At 44.7% G+C, this 25,480-nt stretch overlaps 1 protein-coding gene across 7 annotated transcripts in view; it reads right to left on the bottom strand.

The window, feature by feature from the left end:
* Positions 1-8,643: 8,643 nt before the first annotated feature.
* RCOR2 (REST corepressor 2) overlaps positions 8,644-25,480 on the bottom strand; it is a 125,860-nt gene continuing 109,023 nt past the window's right edge. For 4 of the 7 annotated variants that reach the window (XM_069740072.1, XM_069740074.1, XM_069740070.1 and 1 more), the window contains 11 exons: positions 18,073-18,129; positions 17,530-17,607; positions 17,085-17,137; positions 16,045-16,206; positions 14,510-14,628; positions 12,160-12,229; positions 11,812-12,027; positions 11,362-11,439; positions 11,229-11,286; positions 10,853-11,079; positions 8,644-9,604 (listed from right to left, as the gene is read on the bottom strand). In XM_069740072.1, the coding sequence (XP_069596173.1) occupies positions 9,326-9,604; positions 10,853-11,079; positions 11,229-11,286; positions 11,362-11,439; positions 11,812-12,027; positions 12,160-12,229; positions 14,510-14,628; positions 16,045-16,206; positions 17,085-17,137; positions 17,530-17,607; positions 18,073-18,129 (1,397 nt within the window). In that variant the 3' untranslated portion in view covers positions 8,644-9,325. The remainder of the gene's footprint in view (positions 9,605-10,852; positions 11,080-11,228; positions 11,287-11,361; positions 11,440-11,811; positions 12,028-12,159; positions 12,230-14,509; positions 14,629-16,044; positions 16,207-17,084; positions 17,138-17,529; positions 17,608-18,072; positions 18,130-25,480) is intronic. The other 3 variants (XM_069740071.1, XM_069740075.1, XM_069740076.1) reach the window with 2 other exon arrangements.

Here is a 25,480-nt window from a genome sequence, read left to right as displayed (position 1 = left end):
GTGTAACACACCATCTCTCTACACCCCATACCCAATTTGTAGGCCTAATGCAGCGTAGTTTCCAACAACTACTAAACGAGAGCATGAAGATCGAAGCAATGGAGAGGAAACCTGGGGAACACCTTGGAGTGGAACACACCATCTCTCTACACCCCATACCCAATTTGTAGGCCTAATGCAGCGTAGTTTCCAACAACTACTAAACGAGAGCATGATGATCGAAGCATTGGCGAGGAAACCTGGGGAACACCTTGGAGTGGAACACACCATCTCTCTACAGTGGAACACACCATCTCTCTATACCCCATACCCAATTTGTAGGCCTAATGCAGCGTAGTTTCCAACAACTACTAAACGAGAGCCGGAAGATCGAAGCAATGGAGAGGAAACCTGGGGAACACCTTGGAGTGTAACACACCATCTCTCTACACCCCATACCCAATTTGTAGGCCTAATGCAGCGTAGTTTCCAACAACTACTAAACGAGAGCCGGAAGATCGAAGCAATGGAGAGGAAACCTGGGGAACACCTTGGAGTGTAACACACCATCTCTCTACACCCCATACCCAATTTGTAGGCCTAATGCAGCGTAGTTTCCAACAACTACTAAACGAGAGCCGGAAGATCGAAGCAATGGAGAGGAAACCTGGGGAACACCTTGGAGTGTAACACACCATCTCTCTACACCCCATACCCAATTTGTAGGCCTAATGCAGCGTAGTTTCCAACAACTACTAAACGAGAGCCGGAAGATCGAAGCAATGGAGAGGAAACCTGGGGAACACCTTGGAGTGTAACACACCATCTCTCTACACCCCATACCCAATTTGTAGGCCTAATGCAGCGTAGTTTCCAACAACTACTAAACGAGAGCATGATGATCGAAGCAATGGAGAGGAAACCTGGGGAACACCTTGGAGTGGAACACACCATCTCTCTACACCCCATACCCGATTTGTAGGCCTAATGCAGCGTAGTTTCCAACAACTACTAAACGGAGCCGGAAGATCGAAGCTCAGGAAAGGCAACCTGGGGAACACCTTGGAGTGGAACACACCATCTCTCTACACCCCATACCCAATTTGTAGGCCCAATGCAGCGTAGTTTCCAACAACTACTAAACGAGAGCCGGAAGATCGAAGCTCAGGAAAGGCAACCTGGGGAACACCTTGGAGTGTAACAAACCCTCTCTCTACACCACGGAAGGGCTGATTCTTAGGAAGGAAGGCTGTCGGAAAGAAGCAGGGCGCGTCCGAGGGTGATTATATTCTTATTAGGTATATACTCACCCTCGGACGCGCCCTGCTTCTTTATTTGTAATGAATGTTTATTTGCAATGTGGTTTTGACTTACTCTATTTTTTTGGTAAATAATGATTTTATTATTTTCATTGTTTTGCATCTTCTTGGCAATAATATAAAGAAGACGCGACAGGACAACACTCGGTGGATGCCATATCTGTGTTTAAAATTGAAAAAACCTTTCAGTTAACTACTTGCAGGAGAAAGTTATTGTAGCTGGTGGCCATTTTTAGTACTGTACCAGATTTTTGTTGTATGTGTTTGTTTTTAATGTTAAAATGTCTGCATTTGATATCTCTCCAGTATTTTCTTTTTTATAAGCAAAATACTTATTTTTATATTTTCTGATGTTGGTTCCAGGGGTACACGGGCAGCAGTGGTGTGGTCAGTGGAGGCCTAGTGGAAGGAGTGACCGCAGACAGGCATCGAAGGCCTAAAATAATAACACATGGCTGTAGGCAATTTTAAATTGGTTCCAGGGGTACACGGGCAGCAGTGGTGTGGTCAGTGGAGGCCTAGTGGAAGGAGTGACCGCAGACAGGCATCGAAGGCCTAAAATAATAACACATGGCTGTAGGCAATTTTAAATTGGTTCCAGGGGTACACGGGCAGCAGTGGTGTGGTCAGTGGAGGCCTAGTGGAAGGAGTGACCGCAGACAGGCATCGAAGGCCTAAAATAATAACACATGGCTGTAGGCAATTTTAAATTGGTTCCAGGGGTACACGGGCAGCAGTGGTGTGGTCAGTGGAGGCCTAGTGGAAGGAGTGACCGCAGACAGGCATCGAAGGCCTAAAATAATAACACATGGCTGTAGGCAATTTTAAATTGGTTCCAGGGGTACACGGGCAGCAGTGGTGTGGTCAGTGGAGGCCTAGTGGAAGGAGTGACCGCAGACAGGCATCGAAGGCCTAAAATAATAACACATGGCTGTAGGCAATTTTAAATTGGTTACAGGGGTACACGGGCAGCAGTGGTGTGGTCAGTGGAGGCCTAGTGGAAGGAGTCACCGCAGACAGGCATCGAAGGCCTAAAATAATAACACATGGCTGTAGGCAATTTTAAATTGGTTACAGGGGTACACGGGCAGCAGTGGTGTGGTCAGTGGAGGCCTAGTGGAAGGAGTGACCACAGACAGGCATCGAAGGCCTAACATAACAAAAATGTCAATACAATGGTATTGTCAGTGGCAGGCATTGAAGGATGTCAGCGCATAGACTAAACATTGGTGGAGCTGTGAGATAATTTTGCAAGTGGTAGAGCACTGTTTGAGCTGGGGTGGGGGGAAACTGTCTTGTGGCCGGCGGTACAGGCCCAGGGCCCCTCATATTACAACGGTGTGTCTGACGTTGGGTGCGCACCACCACCGCCAGAGACACTTTATTGTACTAGGCGGGACCCAGTGGCAGTGCCGTCGACCAAAAGCGGGCTCACCCACCTCTTCAGACAAACTGCACTCTCACGGGTGCTGTCGTCAAGTGTCGATACCACGGCCCCGTGTGGGGAGTTTGGCCATTTAGTGAGGTGTAAACATGTCGTATGCTGGACAATCAGGTGCAGAAAATTACGAGATTGGAAAAGGCATTCAGAATAGTCCACAGGCAAGACCTTTTCATAGGAAAGCTAGGTGTCAGCCGGGCAAGGTGGGGCAAAAGATTTCGAAATCCAGTTGTGGTTAATTTTAATGAAGGTTAGATCATCTACATTTTGGGTAGCCAGACGAGTCCTTTTTTCTGTTAGTATTGAACCTGCAGCACTGAATACTCTTTCTGATAGGACACTAGCTGCCGGGCAAGCAAGCTCCTGCAATGCATATTCTGCCAATTCTGGCCAGGTGTCTAATTTTGATGCCCAGTAATTAAATGGGAATGACGGTTGAGGGAGAACATCGATAAGGGATGAAAAATAGTTTGTAACCATACTGGACAAATGTTGTCTCCTGTCACTTTGAATTGATGCTGCAGTACCTGTCCTGTCTGCGGTCATAGCAAAATCACTCCACAACCTGGTCAGAAAACCCCTCTGGCCAACGCCACTTCTGATTTCTGCCCCTCTAACTCCTCTGGTCTGCTGGCCCCTGCAGCTCGTGTGAGAACGATCACGGGCGCTGTGTGCAGGGAATGCCAGAAGCAAACGGTCAACAAGAGTTGATTGTTTGGTTGCTAACATTAGTTCCAAGTTCTCATGTGGCATTATATTTTGCAATTTGCCTTTATAGCGAGGATCAAGGAGGCAGGCCAACCAGTAATCGTCATCATTCATCATTTTAGTTATGCGTGTGTCCCTTTTGAGGATACGTAAGGCATAATCCGCCATGTGGGCCAAAGTTCCAGTTCTCAAATCTGCGGTTGTGCTTGGTTGAGGGGCAGTTTCAGGCAAATCCACGTCACTTGTGTCCCTCAAAAAACCAGAACCCGGCCTTGCCGCGCCACCAATTTCCAGTGGCCCCGGAAAAGCTTCCTCATTAAAAATATAATCATCCCCATCATCCTCCTCCTCCTCTTCGCCCGCTACCTCGTCCTGTACACTGCCCTGGCCAGACAATGGCTGACTGTCATCAAGGCTTTCCTCTTCCTCAGCTGCAGACGCCTGATCCTTTATGTGCGTCAAACTTTGCATCAGCAGACGCATTAGGGGGATGCTCATGCTTATTATGGCGTTGTCTGCACTAACCAGCCGTGTGCATTCCTCAAAACACTGAAGGACTTGACACGTCTTGAATCTTCGACCACTGCACACCTGACAACTCCATGTCTGCCATCCTACTGCCTGCCCGTGTATGTGTATCCTCCCACAAAAACATAACAGCCCGCCTCTGTTCACACAGTCTCTGAAGCATGTGCAGTGTTGAGTTCCACCTTGTTGCAACGTCTATGATTAGGCGATGCTGGGGAAGGTTCAAAGAACGCTGATAGGTCTGCATACGGCTGGAGTGTACGGGCGAACGGCGGATATGTGAGCAAAGTCCACGCACTTTGAGGAGCAGGTCGGATAACCCCGGATAACTTTTCAGGAAGCACTGCACCACCAGGTTTAAGGTGTGAGCCAGGCAAGGAATGTGTTTCAGTTGGGAAAGGGAGATGGCAGCCATGAAATTCCTTCCGTTATCACTCACTACCTTGCCTGCCTCAAGATCTACAGTGCCCAGCCACGACTGCGTTTCTTTCTGCAAGAACTCGGACAGAACTTCCGCGGTGTGTCTGTTGTCGCCCAAACACTTCATAGCCAATACAGCCTGCTGACGTTTGCCAGTAGCTGCCCCATAATGGGAGACCTGGTGTGCAACAGTGGCAGCTGCGGATGGAGTGGTTGTGCGACTGCGGTCTGTGGATGAGCTCTCGCTTCTGCAGGAGGACGAAGAGGAGGAGGAGCGAACGGCTACAGCCAATTGTTTCCTAGACCGTGGGCTAGGCAGAACTGTCCCAAACTTGCTGTCCCCTATGGACCCTGCATCCACCACATTTACCCAGTGTGCCGTGATGGACACGTAACGTCCCTGGCCATGCCTACTGGTCCATGCATCTGTTGTCAGGTGCACCTTTGTGCTCACAGATTGCCTGAGTGCATGGACGATGCGCTCTTTAACATGCTGGTGGAGGGCTGGGATGGCTTTTCTGGAAAAAAAAGTGTCGACTGGGTAGCTCGTAGCGTGGTACAGCGTAGTCCATCAGGGCTTTGAAAGCTTCGCTTTCAACTAACCGGTAGGGCATCATCTCTAACGAGATTAGTCTAGCTATGTGTGCGTTCAAACCCTGTGTACGCGGATGCGAGGCTAAGTACTTCCTTTTTCTAACCATAGTCTCATGTAGGGTGAGCTGGACTGGAGAGCTGGAGATCGTGGAACTAGCGGGGGTGCCGGTGGACATGGCAGACTGAGAGACGGTGGGAGATGGTATTGTTGCCACCGGTGCCCTAGATGCAGTGTTTCCTACTACGAAACTGGTGATTCCCTGACCCTGACTGCTTTGGCCTGGCAAAGAAACCTGCACAGATACTGCAGGTGGTGCGGAAAATGGTGGCCCTACACTGCCGGAAGGGATGTTGCGTTGCTGACTAGCTTCATTGGCCGAGGGTGCTACAACCTTAAGGGACGTTTGGTAGTTAGTCCAGGCTTGCAAATGCATGGTGGTTAAATGTCTATGCATGCAACTTGTATTGAGACTTTTCAGATTCTGTCCTCTGCTTAAGGTAGTTGAACATTTTTGACAGATGACTTTGCGCTGATCAATTGGATGTTGTTTAAAAAAATGCCAGACTGCACTCTTTCTAGCATCGGATACCTTTTCAGGCATTGCAGACTGAGCTTTAACCGGATGGCCACGCTGTCCTCCAACAGGTTTTGGCTTTGCCACGCGTTTTGGGCAAGATACGGGCCCGGCAGATGGAACCTGTTGCGATGTTGATGCCTGCTGCGGCCCCTCCTCCTCTGCTTCAGAACTGCTGCCGCCTGCACCCTGTTCCCCCAATGGCTGCCAATCGGGGTCAAGAACTGGGTAATCTATTACCTCTTCTTGTAGCTCGTGTGCAACTTCGTCTGTGTCACCGTGTCGGTCGGTGGTATAGCGTTCGTGATGGGGCAACAGTCTCATCATGGTCTGATTCTTGATCAGCACCCTGCGACGGCAATGTTGTGGTCTGAGTCAAAGGACCAGCATAGTAGTCTGGCTGTGGCTGTGCATCAGTGCACTCCATGTCAGATTCAACTTGTAATGGGCATGGACTGTTAACTGCTTCACTTTCTAAGCCAGGGACGGTATGTGTAAAGAGCTCCATGGAGTAACCCGTTGTGTCGCCTGCTGCATTCTTCTCTGTTGTTGTTTTTGCTGAAGAGGACAAAGAAGCGACTTGTCCCTGACCGTGAACATCCACTAACGACGCGCTGCTTTGACATTTACCAGTTTCACGAGAGGAGGCAAAAGAGCTAGAGGCTGAGTCAGCAAGATAAGCCAAAACTTGCTCTTGCTGCTCCGGCTTTAAAAGCGGTTTTCCTACTCCCAGAAAAGGGAGCGTTCGAGGCCTTGTGTAGCCAGACGACGAACCTGGCTCCACAGCTCCAGACTTAGGTGCAATATTTTTTTTCCCACGACCAGCTGATGCTCCACCACTACCACTACCCTCATTACCAGCTGACAATGAACGCCCCCGGCCACGACCTCTTCCACCATACTTCCTCATTGTTTTAAAAACGTAAACAAACTAACGGTATTTGTTGCTGTCACACAAATTACACGGTGAGCTATAACTTCAGTATGATTTAGCTACCCCTTTACAGGTGAGTGAGACCACAACGAAAATCAGGCACAATGTTACACACTCTGTTGTTGGTGGCAACAAATGAGATGCCACACACGCAGGACTGTCACTGAAGCACAAATGTAAATATTAATCTCCCACTGATTTGATTTTTTTTTTTTTTTAAGGGAGACTTTAGGAAAAAAAAATAATAGAATAAAATGATTTTTTCAGGAAGAATTTAGAAACCAAATAAAATGATTTTTTCAGGGAGAATTTAGAAAACAAATAAAACAAAAAAAGGCTTTCTATGGCCCACTGAGTGAGAGATGACGCACACAGGAGTCAGGAGTGGCACACAAGCCCAGAGGCCAATATTTATCTCCCACTTTTTTTTTTTTGTTCCAGGGAAAATTTATAAACCCAATAAAAAAAAATAATAAATAGGCTTTCTATGGCCCACTATCTGAGAGACAGAGAAAGATGGCACGCTTAGGACTGGCACACAAGCCCAAAGGCCAATATTAATCTCCCTTTTTTTTTTTAAGGGAGAATTTATAAAACCAAAAAAAAATAAATAAATAGGCTTTCTATGGCCCACTATTTGTGAGAGAGATGGCACGCTCAGGACTGGCACACAAGCCCAGAGGCCAATATTAATCTCCCACTTTTTTTTTTTTTTTTCCAGGGAAAATTTATAAACCCAATAAAAAAATAAAAAAATAAATAGGCTTTCTAGGGCCCACTATCTGAGAGAGAGAGATGGCACGCTTAGGACTGGCACACAAGCCCAAAGGCCAATATTAATCTCCCACTGATTGATTTATTCAGGTAGAATTTAGAACCCAAATAAAGCAAAAAAAAAAAAAAAAAAAATGGGCTTTCTATGGCCCACTGAGTGAGTGATGATGCACACAGGAGTCAGGAGTGGCACACAAGCCCTGAGGCCAATATTTTTCTCCCACTGATTGATGTAGTGATTTTTTCAGGTAGATTTTAGAACCAAAATCAAGCAAAAAAATAAATAGGCTTTCTATGGCCCACTGAGTGAGAGATGACACAGACAGAGATGGCACTCTAGCAGAAATGTCAATCTTAATCTCCCACAAAAAAAAAAAAAAAAAAAAAAACAGGGAGTGTCCTTCAATTACTATCTCCCTGCAGTAATCTCAGCCAGGTATGGCAGGCAGCAATAAGGAGTGGACTGATGCACAAATTAAATAAAAAGTGTGTACAAACCAAAAAGATAGCTGTGCAGAAAGGAAGGAACAAGAGGATTTGTGCTTTGAAAAAAGCAGTTGGTTTGCACAGCGGCGTACACACAGCAATGCAGCTATCAGGGAGCCTTCTAGGGCAGCCCAATGAGCTACAGCGCTGAGGGGGAAGAAAAAAAAAAAATGTAGCTTCCACTGTCCCTGCACACCGAAGGTGGTGTTGGGCAGTGGAAATCGCTACAGCACAAGCGGTTTGGTGGTTAATGGACCCTGCCTAACGCTATCCCTGCTTCTGACGAAGCGGCAGCAACCTCTCCCTAAGCTCAGATCAGCAGCAGTAACATGGCGGTCGGCGGGAACTCCCCTTTATAGCCCCTGTGACGCCGCAGACAGCAAGCCAATCACTGCAATGCCCTTCTCTAAGATGGTGGGGACCAGGACCTATGTCATCAGGCTGCACACACTCTGCGTTTACCTTCATTGGCTGAGAAATGGCGCTTTTCGCGTCATTGAAACGTGACTTTGGCGCGAAAGTCGCGTACCGCATGGCCGACACCGCACAGGGGTCGGATCGGGTTTCATGAAACCCGACTTTGCCAAAAGTCGGCGACTTTTGAAAATGAACGACCCGTTTCGCTCAACCCTAGTTAACATATCTAACAATTTTACACAAAGTTTGAGAAATTGCTAATCTTGTGTAGAAAAACATTCATAAGTTTGGTAAAGAATGACAATTTGCAAGCTGATTAACACAAAAGTAAGAAACGCCTGACATCAAGATTGGAAAATTAGTGAGCAGAGACTTAACCTTCACATGTCAGTTCTGTTAATCCCCCACTATTCTATATAAACAATAGCATGAGTGACTTCGGTGGAAGACAATATCATGATACGTTGATCTGAAACGAACAGATTTTATTAACTATTCACAAAGTTAAGTCACTACTACATACCTGGTAAGTGTATCCAAGCATGGCTGAACAACAATGTCACACCAACTGTCTAATGATGCCAACCTGGAAATAAGCTCAAGGCTCACCACCATGGTCATGTGGAAGTTGATATATTGCCTTGTTGGAGACACAAGGCTGTTATATTTTCCCACAGCTGTAGACATTTACTTTAAGTAAACATATTAATGCTACAACAGAAGCATCCCCCAAAGAAAACATCAGTTTTATAAGTTTGTTCTTATATTTGAATCCTAAATAGATGAGTTCAATAACCCTTAAGATGGCAACAGCACATATATACAAAATTAATGAAAATATATAATTATTATTATTTTTTTTTTTTTTTTTAAAAAAAGCTCCCTTCTTGGCTGCACACATTAGAAGTCAATTTATAGTTCAGAGCTTTTTTTTTCTCCTCTTGTGCTCCATGAGATCCATCACTCCACATGATTTGTGCATTGTGCACTATAAAGAGCTCCCCTTCCCGCACCATGTTCAGTGCTGTTGCATTGAGAATGAATGAGTAGTTTCACAGGTCAGATGTTTAAATACTACAATTTCACTTCTACCCCATAAATAAACCCGCCCCATTCACAATTTGCCACAGGAAATGTATAAAATAATTCTTCATGAGAAGGCTGGCTCTGCATGATTTCCTAGAAGGGCAGGTGGAGCACGAGGGCTCTGCCGGGGAGCCGGGCGCACAAGAGGTGGAGGACGAGGTTGAAGTAGGCGTCCTGGCTGGAGTGGAGGTGGCTGACGATGCAGCGTGGGAGCTGATGGAAGAGCTGGACGCAGTAGTGGAGGAGGAAGCGACAACGTGGTGGCGGCAGTGGCAGCAGCAGGTGGCGCAGTTGTAGTTGGCATTACTGTCTGCGTGGTGGAAGAGACTGATGTGATTTGTACCTGTAGACAAATAATATGGAAATGTTATAAATTTATGCATTAATGAGTCCAATGACCAAGAATAACGGTTATTGTAACCAATATTACCAAATGTGTGGCAAACATTGATGCAATTCATTATCAACAACTTGCCATTTAAAGTTGATTTTGAGGAAATTCACTCTAATATTAGGTGTTAAGAATTAATACTTTTTTTGTTAACAGAGAAAGGGTGAAGTGCGTGCTCCAGATAAATTAAAGAGCGGAGCAAGCAAATCTTCGCTCAGTGGATCATTTTGGTCACTGACTTGCACAATGTACACTGTAATGGCTTGTCTAATTAAAGTAATATTTTGCATTAAGAAAAGTGGAAAAATAAAAATCACCAATTCTATGAAAGCCTCAATGTGAGTCTCAAAACTTGCACTGAGAATGTGACTCTGCAATTGCAGGCCTGTATGTTTTATTCTGAAGTTCTGCAGCATTTCGGAGCCTGCATACTTTAACATGTTGGCTGGGGATAGGCAAACCTGCCGATAGTACGAGGGCCTCCTGAAAGGTCGATGGAGAGAAGGATCCGGGCCTGTTAGATTTCCAACAGCTGATTCTTTTGTTTTCCAGGAGACGAGCCGCCACCAGAGGAGTCTGGCAGAAGAACACTCATACAGAACAGAAATACACTCAGCAGAGGCGAGCTTTCCTGGGTATACGAGAATCAAGGAAGATAGCCGTCACTCAACATTAGTTTTCTAGTCTATATGGAGTTCTTTAGATGACGAGGCACAGATGTATGTCTCTGCGGGCTTCTCCTAATTACAGATCAGTTTACAGATTCCCTTTAAATAAATAGATTTTTCCCTCTATCTGGTTTGTTAGCCATTTGTAATGATCAAACGTGCTTGGATAAAGTGTTATCAGAGCATGCTTGGGTGCTAACAGAGTGACTTCAGCGTGCTCAAAAACTATGGCGGGGGGCCTGCATGTCTCATGGATGTTCGACAGTCGCAACACATGCAAGGATTGGCTAACAAACAGGAAATCTCTGCATGTGTTGCAGCTGTCCAACATCGGTGAGACATGCAGCCACGGGGACTCGAACATATTTTTGGAACACGTCGAAGACACTTCGTACATAAGCATGCTCAGATAACACCTTATCCCAGCACATTCACTCATCTCTATTAAGTCACATTTTTCTAAAATAAAATACCTTATGGTTTTTGTTTTTTTTTACAAATTCAGTAAAAACAGATGTCTCTCAAGTCTCACCTCATCTTCCTCTTCAGTGACTGTCTGAGAGGAGCCGGTGTTCTTACTTGTGGAGTCCAATGGTGAATTCGATGGAGCGATGTCCTGTTCCGCTTCCCATTCCTGAAGTACTTCCTCCAAGTTAAAACGTCTACGATAACTTATGAAAAACGTCTTCACCTGGGCTGGAGTTTTATTACCCAGAACTTCTGCAATAGCCTGAAAATCCTTACCATATCGCCTTACAGCTAGAACAGCAACAAGAAACTATTCTCTATTTGCACATTGCAAGGTGGTCCCCTCCCCAGTTACAAGTCCAAAGCAGAGTCACCCTCCAACCATCTTACAGCACAAGTTACGTCACATTAATTTTACCCCTTCCCAGACTTGGACATACCTTGTACAGCGAGGAGCTGCTCGTCTGTGGTCCAGCGAGCGTTCAGTTTCATATTTAGCTATTGAAAAAAAAATGTTTAATGAGACCCAGTAAAGCGAAGAGAAAGAAGAGCTCAGATGTTGGGCTGTCTCACCTCTGGGGGTCTCAGGTCACTTATCCCTTCACTTATAGTTCCTTTTAAGCCACTGTTCAACTGCTTAATGTTCTGTACCTGAAAAGCAAACAAGGTAGTGGGTACTTGCATTTTACAATACTAATACAGGTGGCTGTAAAATCGAAAATTATTTCAACTGCAACACAATCTTATAGCATAGGATTTTAGCATGACCACGAATGTATGATCTCTGTGGAAAAAGCCAAGGCCGGGTCTCATCACTTCAGTCCAGCGGTGGACTGTATGCTATATGCAGGTTCTAATATTGCCACCTAGTGGTCACACGGGGCACAGCACACAGCCTGCAAACTAGCGTAGTTCTACATTTCAAGCAAGTTAGATTAAGCAAAATCATAACACAAACTCATCTAGGCTCCAATCGGTACCGCTTTATGAAAAAAATAAAAAAACAATGATTTTCTTTCCTACCTGTCGCTTAAGTGAGACAAGCTGTGTGTCCAGCTGACTCAGAGTGAGTGACGGCATTTCTGGACTAGCGCACACAGCAGAAATATCACTTTTAATCAGATGCATGCCTTTTGGTGGCCTCCGACGTGATCGTAATGGGTGATGTCGATACTGAGACACCACAGGCTCCTTTTTGAGTGGTCCAGGCTTTTCACTAGATACCGATTTCTGAGAGTCCTAAATTCCAGAAACAATGAAGAAGAGAAGTGAAAATTTTCATGGGAGAAAGTTAAGTGCTTAATAAAAAAATAAAAAAATGTCCCAGATGAACATAGTGTAAGTAATGGAGGACAAAGAGCATTATCTCACCTCCTTCTTAACGTCGGCAGCACCCACATCATTCTCATTAATTTTCTGAACCTCTTCAGCATCTTCATTACTGTGAAAAAGATGTTCAGTGTAACAACCCATTATTGTTCTAGAATATGCATGTCCACGTAGTATATTGCACAGCCCACGTAGTATATTGCCCAGTCACGTAGTATATTGCCCAGCCACGTAGTATATTGCCCAACCACATAGTATATTGCCCAGCCACGTAGTATATTGCCCAGCCACGTAGTATATTGCCCAGCCACGTAGTATATTGCCCAGCCACGTAGTATATTGCCCAGCCATAGTATATTGCACAGCAACGTAGTACAGCACAGAGCCACGTAGTATATTGCCCAGCCACGTAGTATATTGCACAGCCACGTAGTATATTGCACAGCCACGTAGTATATTGCACAGCCACGTAGTATATTGCACAGCCACGTAGTATATTGCACAGCCACGTAGTATATTGCACAGCCACGTAGTATATTGCACAGCAACGTAGTATATTGCCCAGCGACGTAGTATACAGCAGAGCCACGTAGTATACAGCACAGAGCCACGTAGTATACAGCACAGAGCCACGTAGTATACAGCACAGACCCGTAGTATATTGCCCAGCTACATAGTATACAGCACAGAGCCACGTAGTATACAGCACAGAACCACGTAGTATATTGCTCAGTCACGTAGTATATAGCACAGCCCACGCAGTATATAACAGTGGCCACGTAATATCTAGCACAGCCCATGGAGTATATCACACAGCCCACATAGTATATAACACTGCCTATGTAGTATACAGCACAGAGCCACGAGGTATGTAACACAGCCCACGTAGTATACAGCAGTGTGGGCACCATATCCCTGTTAAAAAAAATAATTAAAATAAAAAAAGTTATATACTCACCTCGTGGGGTCCAGTGAAGCTCCGGCGGAGTGGCTGCCGCCATCTTCCGTTCCCAGGAATCATTGCGAAATTACCCAGATGACTTGGTGGTCTCGCGAGGCCGCTAAGTCTTCTGGGTAATTTCACAATGCATCGCCGGGAACGGAAGATGGCGGCAGGCGCGAGCGGCTCAGCGGACAACGGAGGGTGAGTATAGCAGGTTTTTTGTTTTTTTTTTATTATTTTTAACATTACATTTTTTACTATTGATGCTGCATAAGCAGCATCAATAGTAAAAAGTTGGGGACACACAGGGTTAATAGCGGCGGTAATGGAGTACGTTACCCGTGGCATAACGCGGTCCGTTACCGCCGGCATTAACCCTGTGTTAGTGGTGACCGGAGGGGAGTATGCGGGCGCCGGGCACTGACTTCGGGGAGTAAGGAGCGGCCATTTTCTTCCGGACTGTGCCCGTCGCTGATTGGTCGTGGCTGTTTTGCGGCGACCAATCAGCGACTTGGATTTCCATGATAGACAAAGGCCGTGACCAATGAATATCCGTGACAGACAGAAGGACAGACGGAAGTGACCCTTAGGGTACCGTCACACAGTGGCACTTTTGTCGCTACAACGGTAAGATCCGTGACGTTCCAGCGATATCATTACGATATCGCTGTGTCTGACACGCAGCAGCGATCAGGGACCCTGCTGAGAATCGTACGTCGTATCACATCGTTTGGAACTTTCTTTCGTCGCTGGATCGGTGTGTGTGACACCGATCTAGCGATGCGTTCGCTTGTAACCAGGGTAAACATCGGGTTACTAAGTGCAGGACCGCGCTTAGTAACCCGATGTTTACCCTGGTTACCAGCGTAAAAAAAAAACAAACAGTACATACTTACATTCCGGTGTCTGTCCCTTGCCGTCTGCTTCCCGCACTCACTGACTGCCGGCCGTAAAGTGAAAGCACAGCACAGCGGTGACTCACCGCTGTGCTGGTGCTTTCACTTTACGGCCGGCAGTCAGTGAGTGCGGGAAGCAGACGGCAAGGGACCTGACGGACACCGGAATGTAAGTATGTAGTGTTTGTTTTTTTTTACATTTACGATGGTAACCAGGATAAACATCGGGTTACTAAGCGCGGCCCTGCGCTTAGTAACCCGATGTTTACCCTGGTTACCCGGGGACTTCGGCATCGTTGGTCGCTGGAGAGCTGTCTGTGTGATAGCTCTCCAGCGACCACACTACGACTTACCAACGATCACGGCCAGGTCGTATCGCTGGTCGTGATCATTGGTAAATCGTATAGTGTGACGGTACCCTTAGACAATTATATAGTAGATGAACCATTGTCTTCATATTCCCCTCCCGAATGACAATTACTCCTTTACAAGCCTCCTATGCCTGACAGCCCTATATGTTTCATTGCTCTTCTCCCATGGTTCTTTGTCTCACCCCTCCTCCCGCTTGCTTTGCAGTCTCCGGGCCTGCCGATCCATCACACTGGTTCTGCTTCGTGTCTTCTTCCATGAGTAGTAGTACTTCACCAGACTGGGGATGAGTTTATCTGGCAGCTGGAACAGTAATGGAGATACTTAGCAGGACTTCTGGCACATCAGGCTGAAGATCACCACTAAATAAATATGGCAGATATTGGGTTGTCTTTCAGCCAAAAATGTACATAAGTGTGGAAAATAGGTCTAATTTTGTGCCTTTTGCCATTTTATGGCCTAAAAGGGAAGCTTTCACCAGGTGTTTGCTATGCAATCAGAAGCATAATATAGGGCAAGAGAGCCTGATTCCATTGAAGAGTCACTTGCTGGACTGTTTGATGCAGTTTTGATAGAATCCCTGTTTTCTCTGCTGCTGATCCTACAGTGCTCTCAATGCTGAGCTCTGTATAACACCACCCCTTTATACACTGTGCAACTGCCAATCAGTCGTGAGGGCGGGGTTATACAGATTAGCCTGACTGGTTTACAAGTGAGCCCTAGTCCAGCAGTGATAATCTCCTGCTGATAAAATACCGATTTGTATTGAAACTATAACACAACCTGGAATAAGGCTCTCTTATCCTATACTATGCTGATCTCAAATAATAGGAAAAAAAACCTGCTGACAGATTCCCTTTAAAATCAAATATATTGGAAAATGTCTTACTAACCCCATCTGTCAAATCCCACCTACTTGTACTTTTTCACAAGTGGTAAAAGTTACAAACGATGGTGAAAATATTGCATCACACATAATTCGCTACTTTTTAATGTCATAAAAGGGTCTCAAACTGAATAATAAATCAGCACCTTAGTCCCATAATGCTTTGGTCCAGACATATCTCAAAGTTATGTGCATAGAGCCTGTAAGGTAAATTGTGCACATTTTCAACAGCAAATGTAATAAACATAAAACGTGCACAATGAAAATATGTAATACCTCGCCACAGCTCACAGCTGTGATTTGGTCAGAGAAGGACATTATTTTATTTTAACCTTCGTCAGGCTGCATAATTTTACAACATTAACAGGCTGCAGAGGTACAATTGTACCTTCATATATATTTTATTGAAATTTGGCCAATATATTCTGGACCAAAACTGCAGAGATGTCACGAAATTTCAGCCCTCTACGGCTTTTCGAAAAAAAAAGTTATTGCAATTTTAAAACGGAATAGTTACAATTGTACCTACTCAGCCGGACGAAGGTTAAACCATAAAAATAAATGCTATAAACAATTGTTTTCAACTAGTTGAGAAAGAGATCAGAAGTTGTGAATGGCGACGGACCAGGGGCCGATCGATAACCTCCCCACTCCCCATTTGCTGGCCAATATGATTAGCTCTCAGAGAGAAGCCCATTACCCGGCAGATGACCATGGCCTCTTTGTGGTGGGAGTATCACACACCGTTCACAACCACAGATCTTCTTCTGTCATATCAAAGTTAAAATTGCAGCGACAGATCTATGGTGCAAGTGTATAACTAGTAAGGTTACCATTTGCTGTATTCGCTGGAAACATTTTCCATGAAAACTGAACGCCTGTTCAAAAAGAACTTTATCCTCCACACTCCACTCATCAGGAAACGGTGTAAAATTTGCAAGGTCAGCGAGAGAGCGCTCAACGTCATGTTTGTGCCAGAGCAGCATACCGAGTGCCTGTTAGTGTGCGGGTGATAGAGAGGAGTAGGAGTGAGAAAAGAAGCATGGCAGAAAGAGTGAATGACAGACCGGCGAGAAGAGTAGGGAGAGTGAAGAATGGAGGAGGAGGAAAAGAAAATTTAAATTAAAAAAAGTGCATAAGAAGAGGAAATGATTATAAAAAAAAAAAAAAAAGACAGAATTAGTAAATGTGCAAAACAACTTGACAGGTGTTAAAGGGGATTCTTCAAGGATGAGAAACTGAGGATGCATCCCTGGGATGCAGTCAGACAGCTGTATAAATCAGACCACAGTGAACAGACAGGCTGACGGTTCTCCCGACCCGAGCGTGATTACGTCATGTATATCTGCAGATGTCATGCTTGGCGTGGGCGAACCGCTGGAGAATCCATGCACTCACTTCCAAACTCGGACTGATTTATATGGCCATCTGACTGCGCCACTATGATTCCTTCTGGGCCATTCTAAACTTCTACTTCTTAATCGTTCAGGAAATGCACATATATATTAGCAGCAATAGGCTAACTCAGACCCTATTTATTGTATTGATGCATCTAATGAGCGTGTGCAGAAGAGGGTGAGGAGGTGAGCTGTGACATCCCCTATTGTCATTGATTCGGTCAGCTGTGTATAGAAGCCTTACATATCATTGTAATCCCACCATTGAGGATAAAAACTGAATTTTCATAGTTCAAGTTCTACACAGACTGCATCTCTATAGTTCTTAATTTATGACATGACATATTTTCTTGACACTGCCAACAGCTTCTCTACTAACAAATATATGGAACAGTGATTCTACTTTTTTTTTTTTGGGGGGGGACAAGTATCTACTAAGATAAGAAGAGTTTTTAGAAAATAAAGGTCTCCATTACCTGCTCCACGTTGTAGCCATGCTTCTCCTTTGCCATTGAGATGTATTCATCCACTACAAAACAAAATGCAAGCGGGCGTAAAGAACACAATGTAGAGGATCGCTTCACCTTTAACTCATTCCCTTCCTTCTAATATGAGGACTGTTTTATGGCAAGTGTCACATATAATAGAAAAGCCAGATGATTGCTTTAAAATTAAAATAGACCACATAGATACAAATTTTGGTGTATCTTTGGTATCTTAATTCTGGAAATGCAACAAACAGATAAAGTCAAAACAAAAAAGGTATATTTTGGCAGTCAGTCAACGAGCCAGTCAAGGTTTCCATTATTCTGATGATAAGAATCTTACAGTTTGTTGTGTTATTCTTCCCATCAAAAGTAGGTATGATACTGAAGTGTCCCAAGCAGCAGAGGGAATAAAAGAAACAAAAGGCAAACTTACATTTGGCATCTGACACAAAATGATTTGGTGACCAAACCAACATCCCCTTCATCTCCAAGTTAATCTGTGCTGCACAATCTGTAGAGAAAAACAGAATTTCTGATAATGGATTTGAATGTTGCAGATTATAAAAATACAGTAACTGATATAATTAAATGTGCTATACAGCGCTTAATATTAAAGGGGTTGTCCACTACTAGGACAACCCCTTCTTGATCCAAATGTTTGGCCCCCATAAAATAATAAAGTTTACACTCAATTATTTAATATATTTCTAAGAGGAGTAACAGAGGAACGGCACAACGCAGGTCCAAAATGGATTTAATAAACCAGGGCTTTCTATGCCAAAGATGTTCTATGGTGCAAACTGCACCCAGCTGATCTACATAAGCCATCATTTGGTCCATAGCTCAACGTGCACTAAAGAGGACTCTTCTTGTGGAGGGGTGAGAGTGACTGACAGACGGGGCCTCGTGCCTTTGATTGAAGTGATACATCAAAATAGGTTTTCCAGAATTTAACATCACCTGAAATAGGATTTACCTGATTTAAACTCTGGAATCTGAGCCTGGTAATCAGAACCCACACGGATCATGCTGTCTAAAAGAGAAGGAAAAACATGAGACAAAATAAAAACTCAAACCAAAAATGCAAAATAATACAATATGCATTCATACTGGCCAATGTAATGAAATAGTAGCTACTGAAGGAATGGTTAGCTAAAAGTAAATGCAACACACGAGCCTAGATTCATCAAGACCGGCGTAGTTCACGGGCCGTGATGGGAGTCAGACGCGGTGTGCACCTCTTAACGTATCAGGAGCGTCTGACAGGTGGTGTGCACCTTGCCACAAATCTTACTCCAGTCCCTGACAAGTAAAATTTACAGTGTATAGAATGACGCAGCCCGTCATGGATTGTACAAGTTTTGGCGTCACGCCCTCGTATCACCCCGGCTCTGTGAAAATCTCAAAAGTCGCAAGAGTTTTGCATAACACTGCTTTTCGCAAAACTTTTGCAATTTTTCCAAGAGATTTGCAACTCAATTCTGGCGTAATCACTTGATTTATCAGGGCCAAAGTTTTTTTTTGTTTTTTTTTTTAAGAAAATGTATTGTACACAGTAACATATAAAGAGGAGGGCTGACTATCTAAAAAAAAAAAAAAAAAAACAATGACAAAAGCTATGCCCCATTTAACCCCTTCAAGACCCAGCCTATTTTGACCTTAAAGACCTTGCCGTTTTTTGCAATTCTGACCAGTGTCCCTTTATGAGGTAATAACTCAGGAACGCTTCAACGGATCCTAGCGGTTCTGAGATTGTTTTTTCGTGACATATTGGGCTTCATGTTAGTGGTAAATTTAGGTCAATAAATTCTGCATTTATTTGTGATAAACACGGAAATTTGGCGAAAATTTTGAAAATTTCGCAATTTTCACATTTTGAATTTTTATTCTGTTAAACCAGAGAGATATGTGACACAAAATAGTTAATAAATAACATTTCCCACATGTTTACTTTACATCAGCACAATTTTGGAAACAAAATTTTTTTTTGTTAGGAAGTTATAAGGGTTAAAATTCGACCAGCGATTTGTCATTTTTACAACGAAATTTACAAAACCATTTTTTTTAGGGACCACCTCACATTTGAAGTCAGTTTGAGGGGTCTATATGGCTGAAAATACCCAAAAGTGACACCATTCTAAAAACTGCACCCCTCAAGGTACTCAAAACCACATTCAAGAAGTTTATTAACCCTTCAGGTGCTTCACAGCAGCAGAAGCAACATGGAAGGAAAAAATGAACATTTAACTTTTTAGTCACAAAAATTATCTTTTAGCAACAATTTTTTTATTTTCCCAATGGTAAAAGGAGAAACTGAACCACGAAAGTTGTTGTCCAATTTGTCCTGAGTACGCTGATACCTCATATGTGGGGGTAAACCACTGTTTTGGCGCACGGCAGGGCTTGGAAGGGAAGGAGCGCCATTTGACTTTTTGAATCAAAAATTGGCTCCACTCTTTAGCGGACACCATGTCACGTTTGGAGAGCCCCCATGTGCCTAAAAATTGGAGCTCCCCCACAAGTGACCCCATTTTGGAAACTAGACGCCCCAAGGAACTTATCTAGATGCATAGTGAGCACTTTGAACCCCCAGGTGCTTCACAAATTGATCCGTAAAAATGAAAAAGTACTTTTTTTTTTACAAAAAAATTCTTTTAGCCTCAATTTTTTCATTTTCACATGGGCAACAGGATAAAATGGATCCTAAAATGTGTTGGGCAATTTCTCCTGAGTACACCAATACCTCACATGTGGAGGTAAACCACTGTTTGGGCACATGGTAAGGCTCGGAAGGGAAGGAGCGCCATTTGACTTTTTGAATGAAAAATTATTTCCATCGTTAGCGGACACCATGTCGCGTTTGGATAGCTCCTGTGTGCCTAAACATTGGCGCTCCCCCACAAGTGACCCCATTTTGGAAACTAGACCCCCCAAGGAACTAATTTAGATGCCTAGTGAGCACTTTAAACCCTCAGGTGCTTCACAAATTGATCTGTAAAAATGAAAAAGTAATTTTTTTTCACAAAAAAATTCTTTTCGCCTCAATTTTTTCATTTTCACATGGGCAGTAGGATAAAATGGATCATAAAATTTGTTGGGCAATTTCTCCCGAGTACGCCGATACCTCATATGTGGGGGTAAACCACTGTTTGGGCACTCGGCAGGGCTCGGAAGAGAAGGCGCGCCATTTGACTTTTTGAATGGAAAATTAGCTCCAATTGTTAGCGGACACCATGTCGCGTTTGGAGAGCCCCTGTGTGCCTAAACATTGGAGCTCCCGCACAAGTGACCCCATTTTGGAAACTAGACCCCCCAAGGAACTTATCTAGATGCATATTGAGCACTTTAAACCCCCAGGTGCTTCACAGAAGTTTATAACGCAGAGCCATGAAAATAAAAAATAATTTTTCTTTCCTCAAAAATGATTTTTTAGCCTGGAATTTCCTATTTTGCCAAGGATAATAGGAGAAATTGGACCCCAAATATTGTTGTCCAGTTTGTCCTGAGTACGCTGATACCCCATATGTGGGGGTAAACCACTGTTTGGGCGCACGGCAGGGCTCGGAAGGGATGGCACGCCATTTGGCTTTTTAAATGGAAAATTAGCTCCAATCATTAGCGGACACCATGTCACGTTTGGAGAGCCCCTGTGTGCCTAAACATTGGAGATCCCCCAGAAATGACACCATTTTAGAAACTAGACCCCCAAAGGAACTAATCTAGATGTGTGGTGAGGACTTTGAACCCCCAAGTGCTTCACAGAAGTTTATAACGCAGAGCCATGAAAATTAAAAAAAAAATTATTTTCTCAAAAATGATCTTTTAGCCTGCAATTTTTTATTTTCCCAAGGGTAACAGGAGAAATTTGACCCCAAAAGTTGTTGTCCAGTTTCTCCTGAGTACGCTGATACCCCATATGTGGGGGTAAATCACTGTTTGGGCACATGCCGGGGCTCGGAAGTGAAGTAGTGACGTTTTGAAATGCAGACTTTGATGGAATGCTCTGTGGGCGTCACGTTGCGTTTGCAGAGCCCCTGATGTGGCTTAACAGTAGAAACCCCCCACAAGTGACCCCATTTTGGAAACTAGACCCCCAAAGGAACTTATCTAGATGTGTGGTGAGCACTTTGAACCCCCAAGTGCTTCATAGAAGTTTATAATGCAGAGCCGTGAAAATAATAAATACGTTTTCTTTCCTCAAAAATAATTATTTAGCCCAGAATTTTTTAATTTTCCCAAGGGTAACAGGAGAAATTTGACCCCAATATTTGTTGTCCAGTTTCTCCTGAGTACGGTGATACCCCATATGTGGGGGTAAACTACTGTTTGGGCACATGCCGGGGCTTGGAATTGAAGTAGTGACGTTTTGAAATGCAGACTTTGATGGAATGCTCTGCGGGCGTCACGTTGCGTTTGCAGAGCCCCTGATGTGGCTAAACAGTAGAAACCCCCCACAAGTGACCCCATTTTGGAAACTAGACCCTGAAAGGAACTTATCTAGATGTGTGGTGAGCACTTTGAACCCCCAAGTGCTTCATAGAAGTTTATAATGCAGAGCCGTGAAAATAATAAATACGTTTTCTTTCCTCAAAAATAATTATTTAGCCCAGAATTTTTTATTTTCCCAAGGGTTACAGGAGAAATTGGACCCCAAAAGTTGTTGTCCAGTTTCTCCTGAGTACGCTGATACCCCATATGTGGGGGTAAACCACTGTTTGGGCACACGTCGGGGCTCAGAAGGGAAGTAGTGACTTTTGAAATGCAGACTTTGATGGAATGGTCTGCGGGTGTCGCGTTGCGTTTGCAGAGCCCCTGGTGTGCCTAAACAGTAGAAACCCCCCACAAGTGACCCCATTTTAGAAACTAGACCCCCCAAGGAACTTATCTAGATATGTGGTGAGCACTTTGAACCCCCAAGTGCTTCACAGACGTTTACAACGCAGAGCCGTGAAAATAAAAAATCATTTTTCTTTCCTCAAAAATTATGTTTTAGCAAGCATTTTTTTAGATTCACAAGGGTAACAGGAGAAATTGGACCCCAGTAATTGTTGCGCAGTTTGTCCTGAGTATGCTGGTACCCCATATGTGGGGGTAAACCACTGTTTGGGCACACGTCAGGGCTCGGAAGTGAGGGAGCACCATTTGACTTTTTGAATACGAGATTGGCTGGAATCAATGGTGGCGCCATGTTGCGTTTGGAGACCCCTGATGTGCCTAAACAGTGGTAACCCCTCAATTCTAACTCCAACACTAACCCCAACACACCCCTAACCCTAATCCCAACTGTAGCCATAATCCTAATCACAACCCTAACCCCAACACACCCCTAACCACAACACTAACCCCAACACACCCCTAACCCTAACCACAACCCTAATTCCAACCCTAACCCTAAGGCTATGTGCCCACGTTGCGGATTCGTGTGAGATATTTCCGCACCATTTTTGAAAAATCCGCGGGTAAAAGGCACTGTGTTTTACCTGCGGATTTTCCGCGGATTTCCAGTGTTTTTTGTGCGGATTTCACCTGCGGATTCCTATTGAGGAACAGGTGTAAAACGCTGCGGAATCCGCACAAAGAATTGACATGCTGCGGAAAATACAACGCAGGGTTCCCGCGCGGTATTTTCCGCACCATGGGCACAGCGGATTTGGTTTTTCATATGTTTACATGGTACTGTAAACCTGATGGAACACTGCTGCGAATCCGCAGCCAAATCCGCACCGTGTGCACATAGCCTAATTCTAAAGGTATGTGCACACGCTGCGGATCGGCAGCAGTTTCCCATGAGTTTACAGTTCAATGTAAACCTATGGGAAACAAAAATCGCTGTACACATGCTGCGGAAAAACTGCACGGAAACGCAGCGGTTTACATTCCGCAGCATGTCACTTCTTTGTGCGGATTCCGCAGCGGTTTTACAACTGCTCCAATAGAAAATCGCAATTGTAAAACCGCAGTGAAATGCGCAGAAAAAAACGCGGTAAATCCGCCATAAATCCGCAGCGGTTTAGCACTGCGGATTTATCAAATCCGCAGCGGAAAAATCCGCAGAGGACCAGAATACGTGTGCACATTCCTAACCCTAACCCTAGCCCTAACCCTAGCCCTAACCCTACCCCTAACCCTAACCCTAGCCCTAACCCTACCCCTAACCCTACCCCTAACCCTAGCCCTAACCCTAGCCCTAACCCTAGCCCTACCCCTACCCCTAACCCTAACCCTATTCTAACATTAGTGGGAAAAAAAAAATTTCTTTATTTTTTTATTGTCCCTACCTATGGGGGTGACAAAGGGGGGGGGGTCATTTATTATTTTTTTTATTTTGATCACTGAGATAGATTATATCTCAGTGATCAAAATGCACTTTGGAACGAATCTGCCGGCCGGCAGATTCGGCGGGCGCACTGCGCATGCGCCCGCCATTTTGGAAGATGGCGGCGCCCGGGAGAAGACGGACGGGACCACGGCTGGATCGGTAAGTATGATAGGGTGGGGGGGGACCACGGGGGGGGGGGGGGATCGGAGCACGGGGAGGGGAATCGGAGCGCGGGAGGGGTGGAACGGAGCGCGGGGGGCGTGGAACGGAGCACGGGGGGGCTGGAATGGAGCACGGGGGGGTGGAACGGAGCACGGGGGGGGTGGATCGGAGTGCAGGGGGGGTGATTGGAGCACGGGGGGGTGATTGGAGCACGGGGGGAGCGGACACGAGCACGGGGGGGAGCGGAGCACTGGACGGAGGGGAGCCGGAGCAGTGTACCGGCCAGATCGGGGGGGTGGGGGGGCGATCGGAGTGGTGGGGTGGGGGCACACTAGTATTTCCAGCCATGGCCGATGATATTTCAGCATCGGCCATGGCTGGATTGTAATATTTCACCCGTTATAATGGGTGAAATATTACAAATCGCTCTGATTGGCAGTTTCACTTTCAACAGCCAATCAGAGCGATCGTAGCCACGAGGGGGTGAAGCCACCCCCCCTGGGCTAAACTACCACTCCCCCTGTCCCTGCAGATCGGGTGAAATGGGAGTTAACCCTTTCACCCGGTCTGCAGGGACGCGATCTTTCCATGACGCCGCATAGGCGTCATGGGTCGGATTGGCACCGACTTTCATGACGCCTACGTGGCGTCAAAGGTCGGGAAGGGGTTAAATCCACAGATTTATTTCAGGAAATGCAGTAGATGCAATTTTACACCGATTTATAGTATTAAAAAAAGGTTTTTCAATTAGCATCCATAATATGTTGCTTGTATTAGCTCAAGGTAACATGTCCAAAAAAAAAATAAATCTTGTTTGTTACTTTCCAAGTAATACATGTTAGAGTATAACACAGATTTGGTAGGATGCTAGTCAGATTACCTCCTGGTTTGCATACATATTAAAATAAAATCATCAAAAAAAAACCTCATATCGTCAGGGACTGGTCGACCATCTAGGTATATAGTAGCCTCCCTACACTCCTCAACGGACTACATCAATGGAGAGAAGGATCAGGTACTGAGCTACCTGGCCGCAGCGCTCACTCACCTGCTCATTCAGAACACAAACACTTGGCCAACACATTCATTCACAAGTATGGTGAAGTCGGAAGAGAAAAGTTGGCCTGAAAAACTATTTTGGTTAATCGACATCTATGTATGGGCCTCTTTAGTCCACACAGACTATAGATTTCTGTAGAAGTACAACGCGAATCTGGCATAATGATTAGACTTGGAAATTGTTGAAGAAAGAAAAACAAAATAACATTCTCATCAGTAATGAGTTTCAGATTTGGTTTTATCTTAAAGGTTTGCATAAACCTTCCTACAAGTGATAGAGATATTGGTGGTATAAATGCCAGGGGCGAGGCAGACCAGTGAATTAAAAACAAAAAACTACTAAAGAGAATTAGCCAGGGTTCCAGAAAGGAATCTTTCTTGGCATTAGTGTAGTCCTAGAGAAATCGGTACCTGGTTTACATCCAATTCATGGTGGAAGAACAGAGGCGTTTTGAAGAATTTCTCAAAAGCATTAGTTGTGCTGCGAAATTTAAAATGATCCGATTTTTTTTTTTTTTTAAAAAGCACAAAACTAACTAAGTGATGGTAATTATGGTTTCTTAAATTTTCTGGTGCTGGATGAAGGAGATATTCCCATCTACATAGATGGGAATCTGATAATTCTTGTAAAAACGAGCACTTTTGAAAATGCACTGTTTACCACCATTTGCCTTGGAGATCGACCACCGTTACTGTTTAGCACTGGTGGCCAAACATACACAGGATTTACAATCTCTTTATTGTTGAGCTTGTAAGCTCTGTACTAAAGATGGCCAGGATCCCCAGAGAGCACAGTTCTCTCCTAATCTCGGCTAGCATCAGAGTGGTGTTTATAAGCTAGATG

The sequence above is a fragment of the Ranitomeya imitator genome, chromosome 9 (genome assembly GCF_032444005.1).
Source record: "Ranitomeya imitator isolate aRanImi1 chromosome 9, aRanImi1.pri, whole genome shotgun sequence".
In the NCBI taxonomy this organism is placed as follows: Eukaryota; Metazoa; Chordata; class Amphibia; order Anura; family Dendrobatidae; genus Ranitomeya; species Ranitomeya imitator.
The sequence above is the reverse complement of the archived record's forward strand: the minus strand, read 5'-3'. Positions and strand labels throughout refer to the sequence as shown.